The 27,103-nt window shown below is 42.8% G+C and overlaps 1 protein-coding gene across 3 annotated transcripts in view; it reads right to left on the minus strand.

Annotated features, from left to right (window-relative positions):
* Window positions 1–27,103, minus strand: part of golga2 (golgin A2) — an 83,198-nt gene that overhangs the window by 45,718 nt on the left and 10,377 nt on the right. For 2 of the 3 annotated variants that reach the window (XM_087998286.1, XM_087998283.1), the window contains 8 exons: window positions 20,324–20,488; window positions 19,116–19,156; window positions 18,377–18,440; window positions 16,647–16,703; window positions 12,998–13,078; window positions 6,754–6,792; window positions 5,492–5,554; window positions 3,913–4,006 (listed from right to left, as the gene is read on the minus strand). In XM_087998286.1, coding sequence (XP_087854412.1) covers window positions 3,913–4,006; window positions 5,492–5,554; window positions 6,754–6,792; window positions 12,998–13,078; window positions 16,647–16,703; window positions 18,377–18,440; window positions 19,116–19,156; window positions 20,324–20,488 — 604 coding nt within the window. The remainder of the gene's footprint in view (window positions 1–3,912; window positions 4,007–5,491; window positions 5,555–6,753; window positions 6,793–12,997; window positions 13,079–16,646; window positions 16,704–18,376; window positions 18,441–19,115; window positions 19,157–20,323; window positions 20,489–27,103) is intronic. The other variant, XM_087998284.1, reaches the window with a different exon arrangement.

The raw sequence follows: 27,103 nt of genomic DNA on the forward strand, positions 1-27,103 counted from the left end.
TTGCTGGAAAAACACAGATCAGGCGGCATCCGAGCAGGAGAATCGACATTTCAGGCCAGAGGCCATCAAGGGCTCCTGCCCGAAACATCAATTCTCCTGCTCCTCAGATGCTGCCTGACCTGCTGTGTTTGTCCAGCAACACACTCTCGACATTGATTTGTAAAGGTGTAATATCACCTCCTTGCTTTTATACACTGTGTCTAGGATCCTACAAGCCTTCTTAACAATGGTTTCAACTTACCCGGCCACTTTCAATGTACATGAAACCCGAGGTCCCTCTGCTCCTGTACTCCTCAGTGTTGTATTATTGAGCCTGAACGGTCTGTCCACGTTTCTTCTACCAAAATGCATTATCTCCAATTTCCACCTACCAGGTGCCTGCCCATTTGCCTAACTTGTCAACGTCCTCTGAAGTCACTAGGCATTCTCTTGATATTTCATTATTCTCCATAGCATCACCTACCAATTTAAACTTTTTACCCTCAACACCCACCTCCAAATCATTTATATAAATCAGAAAAAGGGTCCCAACACCGATAAGAACATAACTAGGAGCAGGAGTAGGCCATCTGGCCCTGAAGAAGGGCTTATGCCCGAAACGTCGATTCTCCTGCTCCTTGGATGCTGCCTGACTTGCTGCGCTTTTCCAGCAACACATTTTTCAGCTCTGATCTCCAGCATCTGCAGTCCTCACTTTCTCCCATCCGGCCCTTCAAGCCCACTCCACCATTCAGTAGATCATGGCTGATCTTTTCGTAGACTTGGATCCACTTACCTGCCCTCTCACCGTATCTCTTCATTTCTTAAATTGTTCAAAAAATCTACCTTAGCTTTAAAAACATTTACTGAAGTAGTGTCAACTCCTTCACTGGGCAGGGAATTCCATAGACTTACAACCCTCTGGGTGAAGAAGTTCTTTCTCAACTCAGTCCTAAAACTGCTCCCTCTAATCTTGAGGCTATGCAGTCTTGTCCTAGCTTAACCTTTCTACTTCTATCTTATCTCTTCCTTTCAAGATTCCCCCCTCATTCTTCTGAATTCTAATGAATATAATCCCAGTCTACTCAGTCTCTCCTCATTAGCCAACACCAGAATCAACCCAGTGAATCTCCCTCTGCATCCCCCCCCTCTAGTGCCACTACATCCTTTCTCAAATAAGGCGACCAAAACTGCACACAGGCCTCACCAGCACCTTGTACTGCTGTAACATAACCTCTCTGCTTTTAAATGCAAACCCTTTCAGCAATGAAGGACAATATTCCATTTGCTTTCCTAATTAACTGTTGTACCTGCAGACCAACCTTCTGTGATTCATGCACAAGGACACCCAGGTCCCTCTGCATAGCAGCATGCTGCACTTTCCTTGGGGAACACCACTTTCAACTCATCACCAATCTGAGAAATGCCCATCTACACCTTCCCTTTGTTCCCAATCCTTTAGCCAACTTCTAATCCATGCTGCCAAGCACCCATCAAACCCAAACAATTCTAATTTGTTAGAGGCACAAAGTGTGGTGCTGATAAAGCACAGGTGGTCAGGCAGCATCTGAGGAGGTGTGTCGATGTTTCGGGCATAAGCCTTTCATCATGGACGTAACACTCCTGATAAAGGGCTTATGCCTGAAACGCTGACTCTCCTGCTGCTCGGATGCTGCCTGACTTGCTGTGCTTTTTCAGCACCACACTTTTTGACTCTGATCTCCAGCATCTGCAGTCCTCACTTTCTCCTAATTCTAACCAACGTGCCATGTTGCACCATATCAAACGTTTTCTGGAAGTCCAAATATACAACATCCATTACCCTCATATTTACTGCCTGTGTCACCTCGTCAAAGAACTTAATTGTCAGACATGACCTGCCGTTGACAAATGCCGTTCACTGTTAAGTATTCATTTATTTTTCTCTAAGTGTACGTCTACCTTATCCTGTACTACGGCCTCCATTAGATTTCCCACTACTGACATCAAGGTGACAGGTCTGTAGCTTCTTGGGTAATCCTTCATCTCCTTCTTAAAAGACAGGAGGAAACAGTAGGAAAATGGTATGAAACTTGCTTGATACCATGTGACCCTGCCCACGGCATAACAGAACATAGAACATTACAGTGCAGTATAGGCCTCGATGCTGCGCCCACCTGTGGAACCAATCTGCAGCCCATTTAACCAACACTATTGCATTTTCATCCATATGTCTATAATGCGGCTGGCTTAGGCAGCCATTTCTTTTAGAAAGTCTTTAAAAGAATGACAGGAAAGAGGATACTGGGTTTGGAGAGCTCCCACTGCGTACTGGATGCTTGCAAAATGTGATAATACATCCCTTTTTTGTCTCCTTGCAGAGACTTTTTTTTTAAAAAAAAAGCCAGCTTCCCAACTATTTATTACCTTATCTACAGTTGCTAAATGCTCCTGGAAAAGCACAGGTCAGGCAGCAGAGGAGCAGGAAAATCAACGTTTCGGGCAGGAGCCCTTCATCATTCCTGATTTTCGATTTTCCTGCTCCTTGACCTGCTGTGCTTTTCCAGAACCACTCTGATCTCCAGCATCTGCAGTACACACTTTCGCTTTGCTAAATTCTCTGCCTGCCCAATTCTCCTTACTTCCTTGTGTCTGGGGTACACTGGGCCCTTTCTTCCTGGGAGTGTTGACAATCTCGCTTACTTTGCTTACCATGAGGCAGTCATCGTCAGGACTGCTGGCTGTACCAGCAACTCCAGAGGGGAAGGGTCTCCCAGTGAGCACATGTCCTGCCCTGCACCATGTTATCCCATCTGCAGTGCTCTGTAGCTGCGAAGCAAGCTTTTCAAATTTTCTTTCCTTCTAGTAGGTGACAGGGTTTTCTTTTGGGTGAGGTGGTGGTGGCAGAACATAGAACTTCTGGATCAAAGTCATTTACTGAGCCACAAGATGTTTCAATGCCACAGATTCCCAATTTTAAATCCACAGGCCAACAAGCTCTGGAATCCTCGGTGCAATTTTGTTCAATCCCACGTACTGGAAACTAATCTATATCCCATTTACAAACAGACAATATGGATCCTAACTAATTTTTATCGGTGTATTACAACAAGACACACCCTGGTTTCAGGTTGCCATGCATATCGGGACCTTAAAAAACCTGTTCTGCCAGAATTGTTCATTCCGGCACTGCCCTACATGAATCTACAGTTCAGAGAATCATTCTCCGTGCTAACAAAAACCCACAGCAAATAGAGTCACAGATGTATAGCATGGAAGCAAACCCTTCGGACCACCCGTCCATGCCGACCAGATAGCCCAACTCAATCTAGTCCCACCTGCCAGCACCCGGCCCATATTCATTTCCCATCCAGATACCTTTTAAATGCTGTAATTGTACCAGCCTCCACCACTTCCTCTGGCAGCTCATTCCATACACGTACCACCCTCTGCATGAAAAAGTTGCCCCTTAGATCCCTTCTATATCTTTCCCCTCTCACCCTAAACCTATGCCCTCTAGTTCTAGACTCCCCCACCCCAAGGAAAAGACCTTGTCTGTTTACCCTACCCATGCCCCTCATGATTTTTATAAACTTCTATAAGGTCACCCCTCAGCCTCCAGCACTCCAGGGAAAACAGCCCTCACCTACTCAACCTCTCCCTATAGCTCAAATCCTCCAACCTTGGCAACAGCCTTGTAAATGAAGCAAAACATTACAATACTTGCAAATTTGGGTCTTCCGTTTTGAAGGAAACATGCTGAGGCCTCCATGTTACCCAGATTTCAGAAGGCATTGATTTTGTGGGTGGGGAAAGGGACAGAAAAAGGACGAAAAGCATTAATTTGAACGTTGCAGTTAAATCTTTCCTTTGTTCAAAGTCTGTGCCTAAAGCAGTTAGCAACAGGGATCACTTGCATGTGGATCAATTGATATTTAACTTAAGAAGCTTTACCTGTTTTACTCCGCAATATTTGTTTAGCATGAGCCAGCGCTGACTGCAGCTCCGATTTCTCAGAAACCAAAATCTCAATGGTGTCTACGTGAAGCTGCAAATCAAAATTATTCAGACCGCTGAAGAATCAACATGATATAATCATTGACTCAGTAACTATTACAATGAACAACTATTCAACATTTTTGACTGGAAGTCATGACTAACGTGCAAGTTACTCCTCACTTCTCTAAAAACAATGCAGTTGTACTGTACGTCTGGCTAATAGTAAACATTTTAGAAAACAGATAGGATTAAGACACAATGGCTAACACTGCTGCCTCTCAGCGGCAGGGTCCCAGGTTCGTTTCCAGCCTCGGGAGACTGTCTGTGAGGAGTTTGCACATTCTCCCCGTGTCTGTGGGGGTTTCCTCCCACGGTCCAAATAGGTGTAGGTCAGGTGAATTGGTCATGTTAAATTGCTGATAGTATTAGGTGCATTAGTCAGAGGGAAATGGGTCTGGGTAGGTTACTCTTCAGAGAGTCGGTGTGGACTGGTTGGGCCGATGGGCCTGTTTCCACACGGTAGGGAATCTAATCTAATCTAAAGACAAATAGGCTGTCTGATATTAGTAGTTTTGACAAAACAGAACATTACAGGGCAGTACAGGCTCTTCGGCCCTTGATATTGCGCCAACTGTGAAACCAATCTGAAACCCATGTAACCTATACTATTCCATGTGTTTATCCAATGAAGTTCGTTAAATAGCAGAATGCATCGAGTGTGAATCAAAGTGATGTTAGAGATGCATCTAATTATGTGCTGCCCTTTTGGTTAAAACATCTAACACAAGCACACTAGTCAGGAATTAAAAGCGAACTTTTGATATCCATGGATTACCATTTAATAAGAATTTCCTTTTAAAATTAAATTCTGGTTGAAATTCCCTCTTTTTCAGTCTGAATTTTGCCAATCAGAAATCCTGCCAATCTGTAGCTGAATTAACAGCTCTCTACTTGGATGGCAAGAAGGTCCTACAATTGGCACGGCACTGCTCGAGCTTTTGGAAGGAGAGTCAAGAGAAAGGAAAGGAATCTTCTATTCATGGGTCTTGATGGGAGTGGAAAGGAAGAAAGAAAACAATGAACAAACTCGGTGTTACAAAATACACTAAAGCGAAGGCGGTACTGGTTTGTGCACAGCATGGCCCCAGACTCCGTGATGATCAGAAATCTGCTTTATATTGATTAAAAAATAAATATTGGTGAGAATAGCATTCCCTTGCTATTAAGTGGACAGTGCCATGGGATCTTTTACAAGCATGCTATAAGACCAGGTGAGGCCCCAGTTTAACATCTCACCTGAAAGACGGCAATACTAGGGTATTCTGTTCAAACCTCTGGAGCAGGAATTGAATTCACAACCTCCTGACTTGCTTTGGACTCTAACCCCAAGGCAAAATCAACACGAGTACTAAAGAACACCCACAGAGAACTAGCTTAGCAAGAAATAGGTGTGCCTTTAAAGGTCTTTACAAGAGGATATGGGAAGTAGAGAGAAAAATCGTGGAGTATCAATTTCCCAACCAGTTCGACTTACTTTAAGCTGCTCTTTCATGGACTCACACTTTTGGTTGGACTTCTGGTCAAAAGCTTGCTTTTCCTGTGTAGAAAGAGAGATGCAGAACAAATCATTTCACCAACAGCACAAATCATGACTAAATTTTAAATGTAACTAATTTAACATTTTATTGTTTTATTTTAACATATTATTGAAGGCTGGATGATACTCTTACGACAGTTCAGCATAGTCACACTCAACCAAGTAGTTCACGAATTAAACAAGTGAAACAAGCATCTAAAATATTTTCAAAAGTATAACATATCACGCTCATCTAGGGAAGGGTCTCATTTAGGGAAGGAGACAGAGCCAGAGTCTTTACAGACCACAGCACAGCTCTTTCATTGGAGAGAGATAACTGGTGGTGGTTTAACCAGAGGGTCACCACACCTCAGGTGAGGGGAGAGATGGAGAAGGTGAGACCTTCATGGCAAACTCAGCTGGTGTGGGAATTAATCCCACGATGCTGGCATCACTCTGCATTACAAACCAGCCATCCAGCCAACTGAGCTAACCGCCCTTACATAAACATTCCAGACATCAGGATTGGATGGTATTCAGGAGCTTTAAAACTGGCTCACAGATACCCAGACGAAGTGAAATGACCCAGGTTGCCCAGTAAACCAACACTAACACCACCCCCGCAACAATTTCCCACCCCCTCTTTCACAAGTCAGTAGAGTGGCATGCCTTTCACAATTCCCCAAAACAATTCAACTCATTTGTTATCTGCCCAAAATTTGAGGGCTGATCAGTATGCTGTCAATGCTGGAGGGAATTTGTGGAGGAGGCCTAAGTTCAAGTCCCACCTGCTCCAGGGATATGTAGTAACATCTCTGAACAGGTTGGTTAAGAATATCGAAAATGCTTAGAAGTTCAAGCCTTAGCGCTGTGTGTTGTTCCATTACACTTCAGTGAAATTGCTTAAATCGGCTTTTGAAAGAATGCTCACTTCATGAGAATTGCTTCTGTGGGGGAATTATCATATTTAAAAATAAAATTGATGCCAGGATAATGTAAGAGGCTTCATCAAAATGCAAAAAGTGGCACTTTACAAGTGGGGTGGGGGGGGGGCACAGAGAAGAGGGGAATTGACCCAAAACCCCAATTTTAAAAGGGAATTGGGAGGAGGCAGGTAGAGAGTGTTATCTTACTAACTGGAGATAAGCTAACTACCAACAGAATCTGGCAAAACAGACAGCAGTGTGAACAGAAAAGTTGTTTTTTAATTTTTGTTTTACCTTCTCCAGCTGATTTTTAAGCTCTTGAATGTGTTTGTCCTGAGGGGTAAATAAAGACTAGAGGTGAAGGCTACTGTAAAATATCAAAACTAACTTATTGACAATTTACTCCTGTATTCCAATAAAACCGTGAAGCAGCAACTACCAGTGGATATAAAAATTCATTTCTAACAACAGACAAAATCAACAAAGTCACTGATGCTGTCAGTGTTGAAATTTTGAATGGAGACAGACAGAGAGAGAGACACACCAGACACAGACAGAGAGAGACACACCAGACACAGACAGAGAGAGACACAGACAGAGAGAGACACAGACAGAGAGAGACACAGACAGAGAGAGACACAGACAGAGAGACACACAGACAGAGAGAGACACACAGACAGAGAGAGACACACAGACAGAGAGAGACACACAGACAGAGAGAGACACACAGACAGAGACACACAGACAGAGACACACAGACAGAGACACACAGACAGAGACACACAGACAGAGACACACAGACAGAGACACACAGATGTATAGCCCGTCCATGCTGACTAGATATCCTAACCCAATCTCGTCCCACCTGCCAGCACTTGGCCCATATCCCTCCAAACCCTTCCTATTCATATACCCACCCAGATGCCTCTTAAATGTTGCAATTGTACCAGCCTCCACCACATCCTCTGGCAGCTCATTCCATACACCCACCACTCTGAGAAAACGTTGCCCCTTAGGTCTCTTTTATATCTTTCCCCTCTCACCCTAAACCTATGCCCCCTAGTTCTGGACTCCCCCACCACAGGGAAAAGACTTTGCCTATTTACCCTATCCATGCCCCTCATAATTTTGTAAACCTCTATAAGGTCACCTCTCAGCCTCCGACGCTCCAGGGTAAACAGCCCCAGCCTGTTCAGCCTCTGTCTATAGCTCAAATCCTCTAACCCTGGCAACATCCTTGTAAATCTTTTCTGAACCCTTTCAAGTTTCATAACATCTTTGATAGGAAGGAGACCAGAATTGCAAGCAATATTCCAACAGTGGCCTAACCAATGTCCTGTACAGCCGCAACATGACCTCAACTACTGTATTCAATACTCTGACCGATAAAGGAAAGCATACCAAACGCCTTCTTCATTATCCTATCTACCTGCGACTCCACGTACAAGGAGCTATGAACCTGCACTCCAAGGTCTCTTTGTTCAGCATCACTCCCTAGGACCTTACCATAAAGTGTATAAGTCCTGCTAAGATTTGCTTTCCCAAAATGCAGCGCCTCACATTTATCTGAATTAAACTCCATCTGCTACTTCTCAGCCCATTGGCCCATGTGGTCAACATCCTGTTGTAATCTGAGGTAACCTTCCTCACTGTCCACTACACCTCCAATTTTGGTGTCAACTGCAAACTTACTAACTGTACTTCTTATGCTTGCATCCAAATCATTTACGTAAATGACAAAACGTAGAGGACCTAGCACCGATCCTGGTGGCACTCCACTGGTCACAGATCTCCAGTCCGTAAAAACAACCCTCCACCACCACCCTCTATCTTCTACCTTTGAGCCAGTTCTGCATCTAAATGGCTAGTTCTCCCTGTATTCCGTGAGATCTAACCTTGCTAATCAGTCTCCCATGTCGAACGCCTTACTGAAGTCCATATAGATCACATCTACCGCTCTGCCCTCATCAATCCTCTTTGTTACTTCCTCAAAAATATTCAGAAAAGATTGCTACTTTTCAATGCAAAGTAAGTTTCAAGGCTGCTTTCTATGCACATTCAACAAGGGAGTCCTCAACAATTTAAGAATGTGCTTGAGAAAATTTCGTTTCCATCATCAACCTGACGCAACATTACAGTTTCAAAGTTTGGGGTGCAAGGGAAAACACAGCCATATACTTCCACAAACTGGCAGATCTCCTGTTATCGCTCACTGCAAGAGATGGAAAATGCTGTTGTCCAACAGCAATGGTGTTCTAAGCTTTGTACCCAGAAGCATGAGTACTATCTCCCATCCAGCAATCCTTCAGTGCAACACAATTTCCTTTCCCTCAAATCAGAATGCACAACTGACCAAATGCCTCATAGTCAGGTTTAGACTGACCTCACCAAAATTGTATTTTGCTCTCTTCAGCCATATCCAGACCACCTCAGAGTTAAAAAAAAACCAACTGCTCTTTTGCAGCGATCAACCACTTCCTCCAACCTTTCTTTCTCATCCCCTCCAGACGAAACACCAAGCGCCCAAATCACCATCAAGATAAAGATCATCAATGCAACAGTCATCTCGAACATGCCCATGCTTCGCTTACTCCCAATCTCATCCCAAATCACTATTTACCTACAGTTTCTTCACCAATGTATCAGACTATACAAGACCAGAAGCAATAGGGACAGGAGTAGGCCATTTGGTCCGGCAGCCTGCTCCAGCCACAATCCTATTGAATAGCGATCTGACATCACTCACATCCACTTTCCAGTCCTTTCCCCATAACCCTCGATTCCCCGACTTATCAAGAATCTTTCTCAGCCTTAACTATACACAAAAACCCTGCCCCCACAGTCCTCTTTGCAGCGAGTTCCAAAGAGTCTCTCAAGCCACAGAAGTAATTCCTCCACGTCTCGGTCTTAAATTGGCACTCCTTTAATTATGAGACTATGCCCGCTGGTCCCAGACTCTCCCAATGAGGAGAAACATCTTCTCAGCTCTTACCCTGTCAAGCCCCTTAAGAATCCCATGTGTCTCAATGAGATCACCTCTTGTTCTAAATTCCAATGAGTAAAAACCCAACCTGTTTAACCTCTCCTCAGTGTCTCTCGCTCTACCAGGGATCATCCTAGTGAACCTTCTCTGAACTGCCTCCAATGAAATTTTTTTTAAGTAAAGGATCCATTTTCATATAGAATATGGTATGCATTCCAGGTGAAAAACTGAAAAGTGCAGCCAGTTTACAGATCATAGTAAGGAATTAGTTTACAGGTGGAACAGTCATGCAGTGTATAACAGGCATGCACATAAGATAATAAAAACATGACATTACATGCAGCTTTTTCGTGGTCTGAAAATTCAAAGACAACAAGAAGTTGATCAGTTAATATCACAAACCAAAAAATAGGGCTCCATTTTCTAAAAGGTAGTTTTGATTCCAGACCTGCCATTGATATGAAATAAAGATCACAGGCTTCAACAGAGATGCTAACAAAAACAAAGTACCAACTTGGCCATGCAGTTTAACGATGCAGAAGAAAGACGGAGGGTCATCAAGATCTAAAACTACAAGACACAATCTTGTCCTGTTTCCTAGTAATGTAACTGCACATTACCAATAGTGCATTGCAAGAAATTTTATTCACTTGTTGTCTTAATTGATTGATGTTAGTTTGGAAAGTTCAGTTAGAAGAGCCTGAGATACTGCTGTGAACCTTGTAGATGGTACACGTTACTGCCACCTTCCATTTGAGCAAGAAAAATCCAGGCCAACATCAGGATTTTAAGGGTGGAAAGTCGATCAGATGAACGTAAGGAGAGGGTGGAATGAAAAGAATGGAGGTATAAACTGTCTCGGATTTGAGTAACTCGAGCGACAATTTGAGTTTGGTGCATGTGCAGCATACACTCATGCACTGGATTTCCCCAACTTCAGTCTCTGTAGGATCCCTGCCTCACAGTCAAGTCAGAGTGCTCCTTGCCTTTTCACTGAGTTGACTACTTTAAACTGACCATCCAGTGCAGTGCTGTGGGAGAGCTACACTGCTTGAGAGACAGACGTTCAGGTGAGACACTAAACTGAGGTCTATCTGACCTTGCAGGGAGGGGACTGTAAAAGCTCATTGATCCCAATTCCACAGGCAGTTGGAGAGTAATCCTCAATTATATTTTTCACTCAGTCAACATCAATTAAAATAGATCTTGATCACCACTTCACTGTGTGGAAATTGCATGTGTAAATTGGTTACTGTGTTTTCCACAATGCTGGACCCGCAGCGGATTATTACACACGCACAGTGTAACAGTCTAGCTTTTATTTTTAAAATTTGCTCATAGGATGTGCATGTTGCTGGTCAGGCCAGCATTTATTGCCCATCCCTAATTACCCTGATGGTAGTGGCGAGTGCTTTCTTGAACCGCGACTGCCCAGGTAGTGCAGAGACAGCCACAGCATTATGAGGAAAGGAGCTCCAGGACTTGGACTCGGTGACAATGAAGGAAACACAACATAACTCCAAGGAGACTGAAGGGGAATTACCAGATGGTCTTCCAAGCATCTGCTGCACTTGACCTTCTAGAGGTAAAAACTGCCGTTGGGATGATTTTGTCAAGGAGTCTTGGTGAGTAACTGCAGTGCATCTTCTAGATGGTACACTGCTGCCACTGCCCAGTGCTGAAAGGAACAAATGTTGAAGGTGGAGAATGGAGTGCTAATCAACTGGTCTGGCGTAAAGCATTTTGTGTTGTTTGGATGCGTGCAGCTCCGACACAGTAGAGAGCAATATTCCATCACATTTCTGACTTGTGCCTTGTAGGTGGTGAGTTACTCCCTGCTGAATTCCGAGCCTCTGACCATATGTGGCAGCCTCAGTATTTATACAGCTGCAAGGTTTATGTTTTTCTGCAACTTAATGATATACATCTGGATCGAGGAGGTAGGGTTGAAATTGATATTAAAATGTCATGCTGCTTGACAAGGTTTTACGGAATCAAGGAAAACAGGCAACTCAGGGCTTCCCAAAAAGGGGGTCATGACCTAAATGAAGTAGGCGGAGCCAAAACTATTCAAAATCGGGAGGCTTGGCTTTTGTGACACTGTAGCTTTACGTGCTTTGAAGAAAATGTGAAACCTCCTCTGTTCTTTTCGTTCCACACTCTCCTCACATCCATCTGGTTTACATTCGAGGCTTGAAATAGGCTGTCAGTTTTCTTTTTTTTGGGGGTGGGGGAAAGAGGTGGTGTTGGGAAATCCCACAACATTAGCCTGCTCAGACTGCAGGTTTTCTCTTCAAAAAAAATTCGGAACAGCACAGTTTGTCCCAGCACATGGAGAAAAAGCGGGATGTTCAGAAACTTGCACTCAGATAATTACCTACTGAACACTGCAACATTCAGGCAAGGGCCTAGTACTCTTCATAGATTCCCCACAGTATGGAAGCAGGCCATTCAGCTCATCCAGACCACAATGACCCTCTGAAGAGCATCCCTCCGAGACCCACCTCCCACTCCCCATTCCTGCATTTCCCATTGGCTAATCCACCTAACCTGTACATCCCTGGACAACTGAGCATTGCTAATTCACCTGGATTGTGGGAGAAAACCAAAGCAGCCAGAGGAATCCCACACAGACAAGGAAAGCATGTGCAAACTCCACACAGATAGTCGCCCGAGGGTTGAATTGAACTCGGGTACCTGGCACTGTGCGGTTATCGCTGGACTGTTAATCCAGAGATCCAGGAAATGTTCTGGGAATCCAGGTTCAAATCCTGGATAATGGAATTTGAATTCAATATCTGGAACTAAGAGTCCAACGATGGCTGTGGATCCATTGTCGATTGTTGGAAAAACTAATGTTCACTGATATCTTTTAGGGAAGGAAACCTGGTCTGGCCTACATGTGACACCAGACCCAAAGCAATGTGTTGACTTGTAAATGCCCTTAGGCAATTAGGGATGGGTAATAAATGTTGACCTTGCCAGCAATGCCCCCCTATCCCATGAATGAATAACAAAATTCAGTTATAGTGCACTTCACGTGGGATTTTCTAAAATACATTAAAAATCCTCTGCTGATTTTTATTTTCCAAGGCTTTATTAAGTCAACCTCCAGAGTATCATTGATTCACATCCACAGAGAGAGCCAGGAACCTGCAATTGTGTTAGCTGTCTCTCTCATTAGGGAAAAAAAAACACCATACTGACTGGAAGTGAAGGAACAACAGAAAGACAACATGGCCAATAAAACAGGGCTATTTCCCAATAGGACATTTAGTAAATCAGCTAATTGCAGAACATCCACTGGCAAACTTACTCATGCTACATTTCATCTTTGAGAATACAACTGTTCAAGAGGATATATCAAGCATATCAGACACACATGCCTCATTTACACCCCTTTTTCAATACCATTTGGAACCTGTGGTATTCGTAATACCAACCAAGCCTCGGCATATTTGAAGTGGTAATAACTGATCAACATCTTTTTTTCAGGCTGCCTAATATACAGTGATGATATGGTACACTGCTACATGAAACTCTACATTCCCTTACCAATTCTTCTATCTTTGCACTCTGTTCTCTATTTGTCAAATTGCTGGAGTCAAGTGCTACAGTCAACTCTTGGTTTCGCGCCTTTGTGCACATGTACAGAGTGAAGTAGAGGAACAAAAATGAAAGAGAACGTAAATTAATAAAAAGGTGAAATATGGTTGATTTTTAAATCAATGCATGCTTAAAAAGTAAATGAAATTGCACCCATCCTTCCATGGAATCTTTGGCTTTACGTTGCACTCCAATCTTTACTTCTGAATCACTATCCTAAAAAGTTTATTTACTTCATCAAAAGGGTTATGCTTTTCCTGTTTTGTTTAATTTATAGTCTCTGCTCCACTTAATCCAAAACAGCTTTTGAACATCTTTGACCTGAAAAATCCTTTGAATTAACCACAGGGTCAAATTAAACAGAAGTTTAAGACAAGTTTACGAATTATTTTAGGTTGCAGAATTCAAAAATGTTTAACCTAAATTGAGAAATCTCTGCTAAGAATTGATGGCAGTGCTGAGCCCAAGATTTCCACATGTTATTTATCTGCTTCCCAGTTCCCCGAGATTGAACATTACACTGGTGCAAGGCTTTAATCGCAACACAACATTGTGAAGGGCACTTGACAGGGTAGGTATTGATATTTCCACTAGTTTTTTTCTTTGGGGGGCGGGGGGTAGAATCTCCAGCTGGGGACATTGTCGCCTTATTCCATAACTTTAATTTAAAACTGAGATGTAAAGCTTTTTTTTCCCCCCTAAAAAAGATAAGTGTCTGGAATCTTTATCCTGGACAGTTGTAAAAGTTCATCCAGGCTCTTGCTCAGTGCTATTGGTTTAACGTTCATTTTTCTTGTTTTAGCAGCGCGCTGCTATCGGAAGCTTCACAATAAAGGTCAATGAAGTCAGTGGAAAGAATTTAAAAAAAAAGTCATGGTGTGTCAATCAGCTCCTCTTCATTCAAATTCAGAATAAATTTAGTTGGTGGACACAACCATTTATCTTCTGGTAGCAATGCATTATAATCAACATCTGGACAGATCTGTGGAGTGGCATTAATCAACCAGTAAAATAAAGATATTCCAGTAATTCATCACCAGGACAGCACTTGACTTTCATTAAGTTTTAAAGATTTCATATCAACAGAAGAGATCTGACAAAACTTTGCACGTCAGGGCTTAATCCTGAACAGACACCTAACGCAGCTGCTGTCTACATGTGCTGCATTAGTGAAGACAGGTGTAGAGGCCAGAAATAGCCAACCATTTGGTTCAGGGATATCTCGGCACTCCCAACAAATAATCACTTCTGGCATTTTTGATGTAACAAGAGGACTAATGGTGAACGTTATTAACACTGTTTGGCAACCAACTGCATTCTACACAATAAAAGTTGCTTTATACTAGATTGTAAAAGACGAACATATGAAATAAAAATTGACTTGTCTGAATATCCAGTGGGTTTGTCTACTTTTATACAAGTTTTGTCAGGATTGTACATCTAAGTGGCAAAAACAAATGCACTGCCTTAAAAATAAGAATTTAAGATTTTATCTTTTAGATTAAATCTTTACATCAGTCAACAAAAATTCTTTGAACTCAAACTGCCATCCGTTGAAATTTCTTTGCACTCTGGTGACATATGACAGGTAGAACCAAATTTAAAGAAATCGAAAAGTATGTTGCTGGAAAAGCACATCAGGTCAGGCAGCATCCGAGGAGCAGGAGTGTCGACATTTCGGGCATAAGCCCTTCATCAGGAATGTGGGCTGCTACAGCCAGAGTAGATGCTCTATCACCCTGTCCACCGAGCATTCCTGAAGAAGGGCTTATGCCTGAAATGTCCATTATCCTGCTCCTCAGATGTTGCCTGACCTACTGTGCTTTTCCAGCACCACACTGACTCTCCAGCATCTGCAGTCTGCACTTTTTCCAAATTTAAAGACGACTGGTTACAAACGGTGAAAGTATTTACAAACTTGCAGTAGATACAACTATCAAATATCATTTAACAGTCATTAGGACTATCTGGATTGATGCCCAATAGGAAAGCAGAACTTCTCCATTTCACTTGGCATGGGAGGAAATTTTTGAGCAGGGTTTATTTTGGTGGGGTGGGTGGGGTGGGGGGTGCAGAGCTAAGGTCTGAACTGGCATTGAAGTTCATGGTTATTAACTTCGAATGTAAATTAGCATGAGGGCATACACTACTCTACAGATGAAGTAATTAATCTAAAAACTTTTTAGATCTTAGATGTACAATAAGATACTAGTGAATGACCAAATGTGTTCAGCAACACATGACATTATCCAATAAAAACATACATGGAAGCACAAGCATTTAGACAATGTCAATAATGGCAGAAGCCAGGAGTGCACGTTTTAATGTTAACACACAAGATACAGTTTCATTTACCTTTTATTTAGATACAAGCCACACTCATGGGTCACATCAGTCACATGTAATCACAGACTAAAAATAATTTATCTAACGGATGCAGAGATGCTACAAAGTTAGAATTCATTTTCCCTCCCCAGCAAATATGGTCAATTAGCATTGCAGCAACTTCAAGAACAAAAATAGCAACAACTTGTTGAGTGCTACAATTCAGACCCAGAGAAATATTTTAATTTCAGCACCTGAGCCTCTTTCTAATAGCTTGCAACTTGGCTCAAATCAACTGGAAACAAAAAAATGGTTATGCCCACGTGCACAACCACTGAGCAAGTATCACAGACTGAAACACAAAATACTGCACAGTTGGTCTGCCAGCATATGGAGAGAGAAATTGAATTACCGTTCAGTCTGACATGAATGGAAGTTAGAAGAGCATTCTCCAGTGGAGTTATACTGGATTCAAAATGTTAAAACTGTTTCTCTCCATGATATTGCCAGACCTCGGAGTTTCTCCAGCACTTTTTTTTGTTATTATAATCTCTCAGACCGACTTCCCTTTTAAACTGAGTGACACAAACATAGATTCTGGAGGGTTTTTTTGGGTTCAAACTCAATTGGTTGAGTTGGTTGTTTGAGGGGGACAAGTAGCAGGTTCCTTGACACCATTAACCAACTGTTGTGGGTGTTGTACACGGACACCTCTTCAAAACAAAATCTCACTAATAATGGGGACAAACAGAACACCAGTTAAGAATGAAGGGCTTCAAGAACAGCAGCAAAAAAAAAAAAAATTATGCCAGGCTGGTGAGGGAGTTTAAGGAAAACAAAAATACATAAAACATTTGTCAGGCTCAAAGTGATTTATACTCATTGATAAGGCCACATTACTCAAGGCTGCAAGGATCTTACAAAACCAAAGAACTGCATAATTCTACCGTCAGGTTGCCTCTACGCAAGGAGATTGGTACTACTGATGAAAGCAAATTTGTAAAATGGATGATCAGTTTTACAGGAGTCTAACCTGGAGCAAAGCTAAGCTATTTTTCACCTCAATAATCACATTCTACACATGAGCAGAGTATTAAAAATGTACTTGGATTCAGAGAACCTTGACAAATATACAAAGATGCGAGAAAAGACCATGTTAAAAGTGCCACCCAATACAGGTAAAATGCAATAAGTTATTTAAAATAAACTGCAGTGTAACTTTTATTTCTTGCAGTAAAATCATTCTTGACACATTCTTCACCTGTCACCTTACCTCCAGTTCACTTGGACTTATGGTACAGGCTGCACTTTCACCATTCATGTAAGCGGTCTAAGTAAGGAAATTAGAAACAAAAAAATTTAACTGATGAGTCAATTGATACGTTACAGCAGCTTGCATTAATACAGCACTATAAAGATAGATAAACATCAAGGTGACAGCCACGATTTGGAGGTACCGGTGTTAGAGTAGGGTGGACAAAGTCAGAAGTCACACAACGCCAGGTGATGAAGCACTTAGAAAATTTGTGATTTCTAATAGGCCTGTTGGACTATAACTTGGTGTTTTGTGACTTCTGACAATCTTAAGGTGATTCGCAGTTTCATAGAACAAAATTTGACAGAGCCAAGTGCTCAAAATCTTGATCAAAGAAGTAAGCTCTGAAGAACATCTTAACAGGAGAAGAAGGAAGTTGAGGAAGAGAACTTTGATGAACAGAGGGTAATTTAAATACCTGAAATGCATCAGAGAAATTCTTTTGGTTGAACAGTACTCCCAATGACTGCATAATCTTCGGTTCATTTATTTAAAACTGGGATACATAAAGAATCATGGAGAGGAAAGAGTGGATTGCAATGTGAAAATCTAATTTAGAAGTTCAGGTGCCATATCAAATTGCAGGTCAAGTAGTCAGTCACTCAAAACCCACAAATTGATTACTGTCCATTGTTTTCCATGCTGGAAAACCAAAATGAAAACAGAACAATCTACAAACTGTTAAATCAAGAGTATAACTTGAAAACATCAAACTTTCTTTTACAAATGTTAATTGATAAAATTCTGCAGGTCCAATATTTTGTTGCATCTTATGTGGACAGGAACTTTGTTTTTTTTGAGATGAGATATGATTTACATTGCAGGGATGTTTATGTTATTGTATCATTCAATACAAGATTTCCACAATGTACAAATACCAACAGTGCGGAGGGGTTAACTCTGCTGAGGTTACATAAACTGCGTTTCTATGCAGCACGGCATTTTCATAGTTTTACAGATGTTGGAAAGACAAAAATAGAAAAAACAAAGCCATATGCCCAGACTTCAAAATAGTGAGGTTAAAGCAGTGAAGTGAGATCAATGAGAAGGACAGTGAGAAGAAACTCACAAGAAAATTCACGGACCAACAGTGGTTTAGGTGGCAGTGGGTGGTGAGTACAGACAGGCAGACTGCTCACCACAGAATCTCAAAAATATCATTGGAGGGGAAGACTGAAGTAGGAAAGAGCAATACACGAACAAGTCCTCGTGCATCTTTGTGGATGAACAGCTGGTTTGTGACGCAGAGTGATGCCAACAGCATGGGTTCAATTCCCACACCTGCTGAACTTTACCACAAAGGGTTTGCCTTCTCAACCTCTTCCCGGAGACACAGTGACCCTCAGGTTAAACCAACTGTTTAATGAGACAGCGGTGCTATGGTCGTCTGGGGACTATGGCGACTTTACCTGACCTTTAGTAGGTCCAGGAATCCAAAGGAAAATGAAACTCGAGATTTGACTGTTTTCATTCTGCCTTTATTCTTGATTTTAGCCACACCACTGTGGGTAAAGGGGTCAAAAGATCATACCAACTGAACTGAGAGTAGCATATTCAGACGAGTCCTCTGCATACTTAGTGTAGTACGTACGGTGCTCAACACCTTTGCAAAAGGTTAAATTAAGTGAAGCAAAGCCTGCTTTCACATTTTAGACATGCATTCTAACCGCTTTAGCGAACAGCCTTACCTGAGTCACCAGGCCATTTAACTGAGTGGACAATTGTCGAAGACTTTCTGTGGAGGAGACACCTCTGTAGAACAAAGCAAAATAAAACCATCTTCAATGGTTTAGCAATGTATTTTTTCAAGATTTTAACTATACTGGCCCCAGACTGAATGCCTGTTAGCTGGTCTAAAGCTATTATCTTTCTGGACACAAAGGAAGCCAGGACAAGAAAAATCAGATTAAATTCTTAATCCCAAGAGAAAATTTACACGTGTAAAGAGAACAGGAGTGGACTTGAATGAATTGGTTCTTGCTGACAATCGCAAGCCAAGTTACAGTGCACCTCTAAACAGTAGTAAGCAACAAGCAGAAGAGAGAGACAAGAAGGTTTCTTCTGAACTGCTTTTATATGAAGGTCAATTTTAAGTCTTCAAACAGCCAAAAACCCAGACAGTCAATGGATTAAACTAGCAAATCAGTTCTGATCATGTGACATGCATGCTACCCTGCTGTATTATATCTATCACAATCCATTAATTATAAATTGCCCCTCACCCCTTTCCTGTCTCAAATCCTCTCAGCAGACAAAACAAATTTGAAAAGGCCAAAACCCACAGCCTCATTGCTTAGTCCATTACACTTCACTGAAAGACTAGTGAACAAGAACATAGTCACTGTACAGTTGAGTACAATTGGATTTCATGCCCAGCATCAAACATAGAAGAGATACCCACTAATGGAACCCCAGGTGTTCTCCTACCTGTTTTCTTCGGGTTGATTTTCCTCTGTGGCCAGGATTATCTACAGAGGCAAAGTAGTTTTAAAAATTTAGGTTAAATGAAGTTAAGTTCTCCCTCAACATTAGCTTGCTCGAAGTTTTGAAATCTAGACTGCTGAATCAAGCTACACAACATCATTTAAAGCGTCAAGAGAAAACAAAAAGTGCTGAAGAGAAAAATCATTCCATTCAGAATTGCTCAAAGATGCAGTGAATGCAATGACCATGCCAAGGTTGCAGTTGTCTTCTGCATCTCCCAAACTAAAATCTTATTTGGAGGAGAAAACAAAGTGAGGACTGCAGATGCTGGAGATCGAGAGTCAAAAGGTGTGGCAATGCAAAAGTACAGGTCAGGCAGCTGAGAAGCAGAAGAATCGATGTTTCAGGCATAAGCCCTTCATCAAGAATGTGGGGAGGCTGAGAGATAAATGGGAGGGGTGGGAACTAGGTGGAAATGGGTAAGATGGCTCAGAAGAGCATAGGGAGATGAAGGGGGGGGGTGATAGTGATAGGTCAGAACAGAGGGTGGAGCGGATAGGTGGGAAAGATGATGGACAGGAAGGACAGTTCAAGCGGGTGGTGCCGAGTTGGAGGGCTGGATCTGGGACAAGGTGGGCAGAGGGGAGATGAGGAAACTGGTGAAACTGACATTGATGCCATGCAGTTGAAGGGTCCCAAGGTGGAAGAGGAGGTGTCCTTCCTCCAGGCATCAGATGGCTTGTATTTGGCAGTGGAGGTGGCCCAGGACTTGCATGTCATTGATGGAGTGGGCAAGTGAGTTAAAGTAGTTGGCCACAGTCCCACTTTCAGGTTGTGGAAAGGGTAAATCTTATTTGCGTTAAGCATACCAAAAAAAATGATCTAACTAGCACTCCAGCTTAGCATTATCTCTGAAGCAACAAGCAAAGTTGCCCAGACCCATAATATGATGGGATCTCAAATAACATCATATCTGAATGGAGGATAGGATCAAACCTCACTGCTTTTGTAACAGCAGACTGCTCAGAGGTTAGCCATTAATAAACACCTCTCTTAAAAATGTAGACCGAATTTGAATTCTTAGAAACACATGGACTGAAAAATGAAATCACCAACACCAAGTGAAATACTTTTTTAAAATAAAACTCTGAAACCACAGAGCAGCAAACTGCAAACAAAATGAGCACACTGATATCGTTACAAACGCTTAGAGCAGAGACCTGGGAGGAAGCTTCATTCTGTACTGTCAGATCAATGTGCTGTGTTACAGTCACAGTATTTGGCAAGCTGCTGTTGGAGATGTTGAAATGAGCAGACGTGGCATCATCAAGCCTCTGTCCTCTACCAAGATTGTCAACATCATTTTCTAGGGAAGCCTGCCAAAAAAAACAACACTGGAAGTCAGTAATTTGCTGGATTTGAAACAGCCGGAACACCAAAGATCTCACTACTCCTCGCAAAGTTATTTTACATTTCAATACAATGAATACCCTTGTAACCTAGTACAGGTTTGTCTATGTCCCTGATAATTCAAGAAACTACCTTCATGGAGGCATTGCTGAAATCAGCTGGCTGAACATAGGGGTTTTCATTTTGACTGTGGTCCGGTTGGCCCACTTTCAGGCTATGGAAGGGGTAAAAGAAAACCATTCTGGTAGAATTTAACAAAAGAGAAAAAGGTATCCATTACACCATATTATACACCAAGTACAGCATATGACTGTGGCTTTAAATGCAAGCCAAGCAGTATGATTGGGGCCTTTCAGCTTTACAATGAAGTCAGGTCAGTTTTCACACTTGTAACTTGAACTATTAATCAGATGCTACAAATTAAAGATTGCAGCAGTTAAACAAAAGCAATTGAATGCATCTAAAGTGGAAAAATAGGCCAATTCTGGCTGGGAAAATTTTGAGACACCAAGTAGCAATATCATTCATTGAGTCTTCTTCCTAACAATCCTTAAAAATGACCTGTTCCCTCACAACCTTTGAAACCACACATCCTCCTGACTAGATTAGACACAGTTGTACAATCAGCAAGGAACATTTATTGAACTAATGTGAAAAGATTCACATGGGTGGAAAGAATTTCAATGTGATAGGAACTTAGTTTTTTTTTAATTCACTCACTGCAGGCGTCGCTGACTGGACCAGCAATTATTGCTTGTCCCTAGCTGCTCTGGTGGCGAGTTGCCTTCTTGAACTGCTGGAATTCATGTGATGTAGATCGACCCACCATGCCATTTTGTGTGCGCGTGTTGTGGGAGGGGTGGTTTGCTAGAAAGACCAGGATTTTGACCAAACACCACACGAAAGAACGATGATACATTTCCAAGTAATGATGGTGAGTGGCTTGGAGAGCAACTTACACGGAGTGGTGCACCCATGGAACTGCTGACCTTGTTCTTCTAAGTGGAAGTGGTTGTGGGTTTGGAAGGTGCTATGTAACAATCTGGTGAATTTCAGCACTGCATTTTGTAAATAGTACACACTGCTGCTATTAAGCATTGGTGATGGAGGGGGTGGATATGATGCTGTGTTCTGGATGGTGACAGACTTGAGAGTTGTTGGAGCTGCACTTATTCAGGCAGATGGAGAGTGTTCCATCACGCTCCTAACTTGTGCCTTGGAGATAATACAAACGAGGCAGGTGGTGTGTTATTCATTGCAGGATTCATAGCCCCTGACCTTCTGTTGCAGCTGCTACATTTATACAGAGAGTCCAGTTGAGTGTCTGGTCAGTGGTAACCCCAAGGATGTCGATAGTGGGGAATTCAAGGATGGTAACACCATAGAATGTGAAAGGGCAGTGGTTAGATTGTCTCTTATTGGTGATGATCATAGCCTGGCATTTGTGGGCATCAATGTTACTTACCACTTAATAGACCAAGCCTGGATTCTATTGCATTTGAACATGGACCGCTTCAGTATCTTGGGGAGTTGCAAATGGTACAATCATTGGCAAACATTCGAACTTCTGACCTTTTAACAAAGGGAAGGTCATTGATGAAGCCATAGAAGATGGTTGGGTACAGGACAGTATAGAGGAACTTCTGTGGAGATGTCCTGGACCAGAGGTGACTGACTTCCAACAACCACAACCATCTTTCTATATGTCAGGTCGGATTCCAGCTGGTGGATAGTCTGTCCCCTGATTCCCACTGACACCAGTTTTGCTAAGACTCCTTGATGCCACACTCTGCTGAATGCAGCCTCGTCATGAAAGGCTATCACTCTCACTTCATCTCTGGAATTCAGTTCTTTTGTTTATGTCTGAACCAAGACTGTAATGAGATCAGGAAAGCTGAGTGGCTCTGGCAGAATCCAAACTGGGTGACAGTAAGCAAGTTACTATTCAGCTGGTGCTGCTTGACGGCAAGATTGACAATATCTTCCATCACTTTACTGATGATTGAGAACAGATTAATGTGGTGGGAATTGGCCGGTTTGGATTGTCCTGTGCGTACAGGAGGCATCCCGGGGCATTGCCAGGTAGATGCTGGTGTTATAACTGAACTGGAAGAGCTTGGCTAATTCTGGAGCACAAGTACTATTGTCAGGACCCCTAACCCTTGCACTACCCCGTGCCTCCAATCGTTTTTTGATATCACGTTATGTCAGGGAGTGAAGCAAATTGTCTGATGACTGGCAGTGATCTGGGGACCATAGAAGAGGCCGAAATGGATCACTCACTTGGCACTGCCACCTGAAACCTGCTGTGAAAACTTCAGCCTTATCTTTTGCATTGATGTATTGGGTTTTTCTATCATTGACTTTGGGGATATTTGTGAATCCTCCTCCTCCAATGAGCTGTTTAGTTGTCCACCACCATTCAACTGGATGTGGCAGGTCCGCAGAGCTTAGATCTGATTTGTTCATTGTGGGATCACATAGCTCTGTCTATCACCTGCTACTTATGCCGTTTAGCACTCAAGTAGTCCTGTGTGATAGTTTCATCAGGTTAACACCTCATGTTTAGATATGCCTGGTTCTGCTCCTGGCACATCCTCCAGCACTGTAAACAAGGATTGCTCTCTTGGTTTGATAGTACTGGTTGAGTGGGGGGATATGGCGATGTATGAGGTTGCAGATCGTGGAGTACAATTCTGCTGTTAATATTTAAAAAGCACTTCATGGGTGCCCAGTCCCAAGTTGCTCAAACTGTTCAAAGTTTGTATAATTTAACAGTATCCTCAGTATGGCTGCAGAATTTTTCTGCATCAGTATTAATATGCTAAGAATAAAAAAAGCACCACTGATAGCATTCCTAAGGATTTCATTACCTATCAGCTTTACACCCACACAGTCAAATATTGTAGACGCCAACATCCCAAATATGACACAACATTTGGTTTCTTGTTTGGTGTCATTTTCTAACCACATACACAAAGAAAACAGTTCTTAGTCATACAGTCATAGAGATGTACAGCACGGAAGCAGAACATTTTGGTCAAACTTGTCCTTATCAACCAGAGAGCCTAAATTAATCTAATCCCACTTGCCAGCACTTGGCCCAGATCCCTCTTAAACCCTTCCTATTCAAATACCCATCCCGATGCCTGTTAAATGTTGCAATTGTATCAGCCTCCACCACTTCCTCTGGCAGCTCATTCCACATACACACACACCACCGTCTGCATGAAAAAGTTGCCCCTTAGGTCCCTTTTATATCTTTCCCTTCTCACCCTAAACCTATGCCCTTTAGTTCAGGACTCCCCCCAACCCAGGGAAAAGACCTTCTCTATTTACTCTATCTTTATAAACATCTAAAAGGTCACCCCTCAGCCTCAGACGCTGCAGGGATAACAGTCCCAGTCGATTCAGCTCTTGATGACAGTCAGGACCAGGATTGGTTCAACAGTTTACAAAGCAAGTTCAAAGTAAAAGGGATTTGCTGGGTTAAGAAGTGTTAAGACCCAGTAGGGCAATGTTATTGCCTGATAGAGTGATGAAAGCAAAGTTAAAAATCAACTTTCAGTAATATGCAAGGCAATGGCGAAGAGGGGAAAGTAGGATAATTGAATCCCCCTCACCCCCTCAGACAGCAGGAAGCAGTAAAACAAATCAATGACACCCTTTTAAACTAAATTCCTTCCAAAATGCATGCATAATAGCTATTTGGCTTAGTCACTCCATGCCAGTTTATCATCTGCTCTCAGCGTGCACGATGCACACGAAATTAAAACTTGGTGCAGGAACAAAGGATCAGTGGTGGGCAGTTTGCAGCATGTTCCAATAGCATTCACACCACAGCACCAACCACTTGGGTTCTAATAACTGCCACCTCAAGAACAGTTCAATTATCTCAAAGTACAATAACTCGGTTGTGAAATTCTGTAGAGAAGTAAAGACAGTGATGAAACAAGAGCACGTCCTGAACTAGACTAAGGAAGGGTTGGGAATGTGGTATTTAAAGTAGCAGCTTTTTTTATACTTTGAAATGAACAGGTTTCTCTGGTGAAACGATTCTGATGCATTAGTGCTGTTGCATTGTTAAAATTTAGAATCTTTGATGGCTGCACTGGTCACAGAAAAATCAATTAAACCAATTTATAGAGTTTTCCTGGCTCATGCACCATATGCACTTCAAAAGGGCACTCTGGGTTATTTTGATGGCCCCAACACTTCAGCTAAACAATAAACAAAACCCTCTACATTCTTCTCCTACACCACCCCCCCATAACGTACACCATTCTAGACCTCAGGCAAGCTCATTTGGTGCTCTGAAAGAACAATGCACTGTTTCCTTGGCCCTAACATGATTTTCTATTCCAAATATTTTTTCAAAACCTACACAGATTCTGGTGCAACAATGCTTATACTAAGTAGCATCAACATGATGCATTGAAAGAGATATTTTGTAATGTCAATTCACTCTTTTCGCTGGCCTCAAGCTAATTAAGAACTGAATAACAAAAACTCAATCAGCCAAAGTAATGTTTACATTTCGTTAACACAACAAAATCTCAACCATTTTGAATGCTTCTACCAGATCTGATCATAATAGTCTCTGCACCAATGAAAATATGGGCATTTTTTTTTCCTCTAAACCTCCTTCAAAACTTAGTAATTAAATATCATCCTTGAGGCTCAGTATCACTTTGATTATGCTTTGTGCTAGGTTGGGATTTTTTGTGGTCACAAGTCTGCTTTATACTGTGGAGGTATGTGGGCAGCAGTGTAGTCTCAGCCTGTGTTTTCCATTCCTAACCGCTCTCAAATGGAGTGGCTTCCTCTACCATTTCAGAGGGCAGTTAAGAATCAACCATGGTGTCGATCTGCAATCACAGGCCGGCCAGACCAGGTCAGAACAGCTGATTTCCTTTCCTAAAATGGACTTTAGTGTACCAGGCGAATTTTTGCAACAGTTGATGACAGCTTGTTCGCTGTTACAGAGACTAGTTTCCAACTGCGGACTTAAATCATTGAATTTAAATTTCACCAGATGCCATTGCAGATTTGAGCCCTTGTTCGCAAAGGATTAGCCTGGGCCTTGACTTACTAATCCAAGATAGAGAACAAAGAACATAACAGCACAGTACGGGCCCTTCGGCCCTCGATGTTGTGCCGATCCGTGGAACCAATCTGACCTACACTATTCCATTATCATCCAAATGTTTACCCAATGACCATTTAAATGCCCTTAAAGTGGGCAAGTCTACTACTGTTGCAGGCAGGGTGTTCCATGCCCTTACTATGGAGTAAAGAACCCACCTCTGACATCTATCCAAAATCTAACACCCTACACTTTTATACTAAGCCCCCTTGTGCTGACATTACCACTAAACCACTATCTCCCCTACTTTGTTCCAATGTTTTAGGAGTTATTAAACTCATGGATCATGATGATGAAATTTGCTAACCTTTAAAATAGCTGAAAATGTGTTGCTAGAAAAGCACAGCAGGTCAGGCAGCATCCAAGAGCAGGAGAATCGACGTTTCGGGCATGAGCCCTTCTTCAGGAATGAGGAGAGTGTGCCAAGCAGGATAAGATAAAAGGTAGGGAGGAGGGACTTGGTGGAGGGGCGTTGGAAATGCGATAGGTGGAAGGAGGTCAAGGTGAGGGTGATAGGCCGGAGTGGGGGTGGGGGGGGGGGGGGGGAAAGAGTTCAGGAAGACGACTGCAGGTTAGGAAGGTGGTGCTGAGTTCGAGGGTTGGGACTGAGACAAGGTGGGGGGAGGGGAAATGAGGAAACTGGAGAAATCTGAATTCATCCCTTGTGGTTGGAGGATTCCGAGGCGGAAGATGAGGCGCTCTTCCTCCAGCCGTCGTGTTGCTGTGATCTGGCAATGGAGGAGTCCAAGGACCTGCATGTCCTTGGTGGAGTGGGAGGGGGAAGTTGAAGTGTTGGGCTACGGGGTGGTTGGGTTGGTTGGTCCGGGTATCCCAGAGGTGTTCTCTGAAACGTTCTGCAAGTAGACCGCCTGTCTCCCCAATATAGAGGCGTCCACATCGGGTGCAGCGGATGCAGTAAATGATGTGTGTGAAGGTGCAGGTGAATTTGTGGCGGATATGGAAGAATCCCTTGGCGGGAGGTGTGGGCAGGAGGTGTGGGCGCAAGTTTTGCATTTCTTGTGGTTGCAGGGGAAGGTGTTGGGAGTGGAGGTTGGGTTGGTGGGGGGGGGGGGGGGGGGGGGGTGTGTGTGGACCTGACAAGGGAGTCACGGACAGAGTGGTCTTTCCAGAACGCAGATAGGGGAGGGGAGGGGAGGGAAATATATCCCTGGTGGTGGGGCCCATTTGGTGGTGGCGGAAATGACGACGGATGATATGATGTATATGGAGGTTGGTAGGTGAGGACCAGTGGGGTTCTGTCCTGGTGGCGATTGGAGGGGCGGGTCGGGGCTCAAGGGCAGAGGAGCGGGAAGTGGAGGAGATGCAGTGGAGAGCATCGTCGATCACATCTGGGGGGAAATTGTGGTCTTTGAAGGAGGAGGCCATCTGGGTTGTTTGGTATTGGAACTGGTCCTCCTGGGAGCAGATGCGGCTG

The sequence above is a fragment of the Chiloscyllium plagiosum genome, unplaced genomic scaffold, assembly GCF_037043375.1.
Source record: "Chiloscyllium plagiosum isolate Xiang-an unplaced genomic scaffold, Cpla_swu_hap1 HiC_scaffold_21, whole genome shotgun sequence".
Lineage (NCBI taxonomy): Eukaryota > Metazoa > Chordata > Chondrichthyes > Orectolobiformes > Hemiscylliidae > Chiloscyllium > Chiloscyllium plagiosum.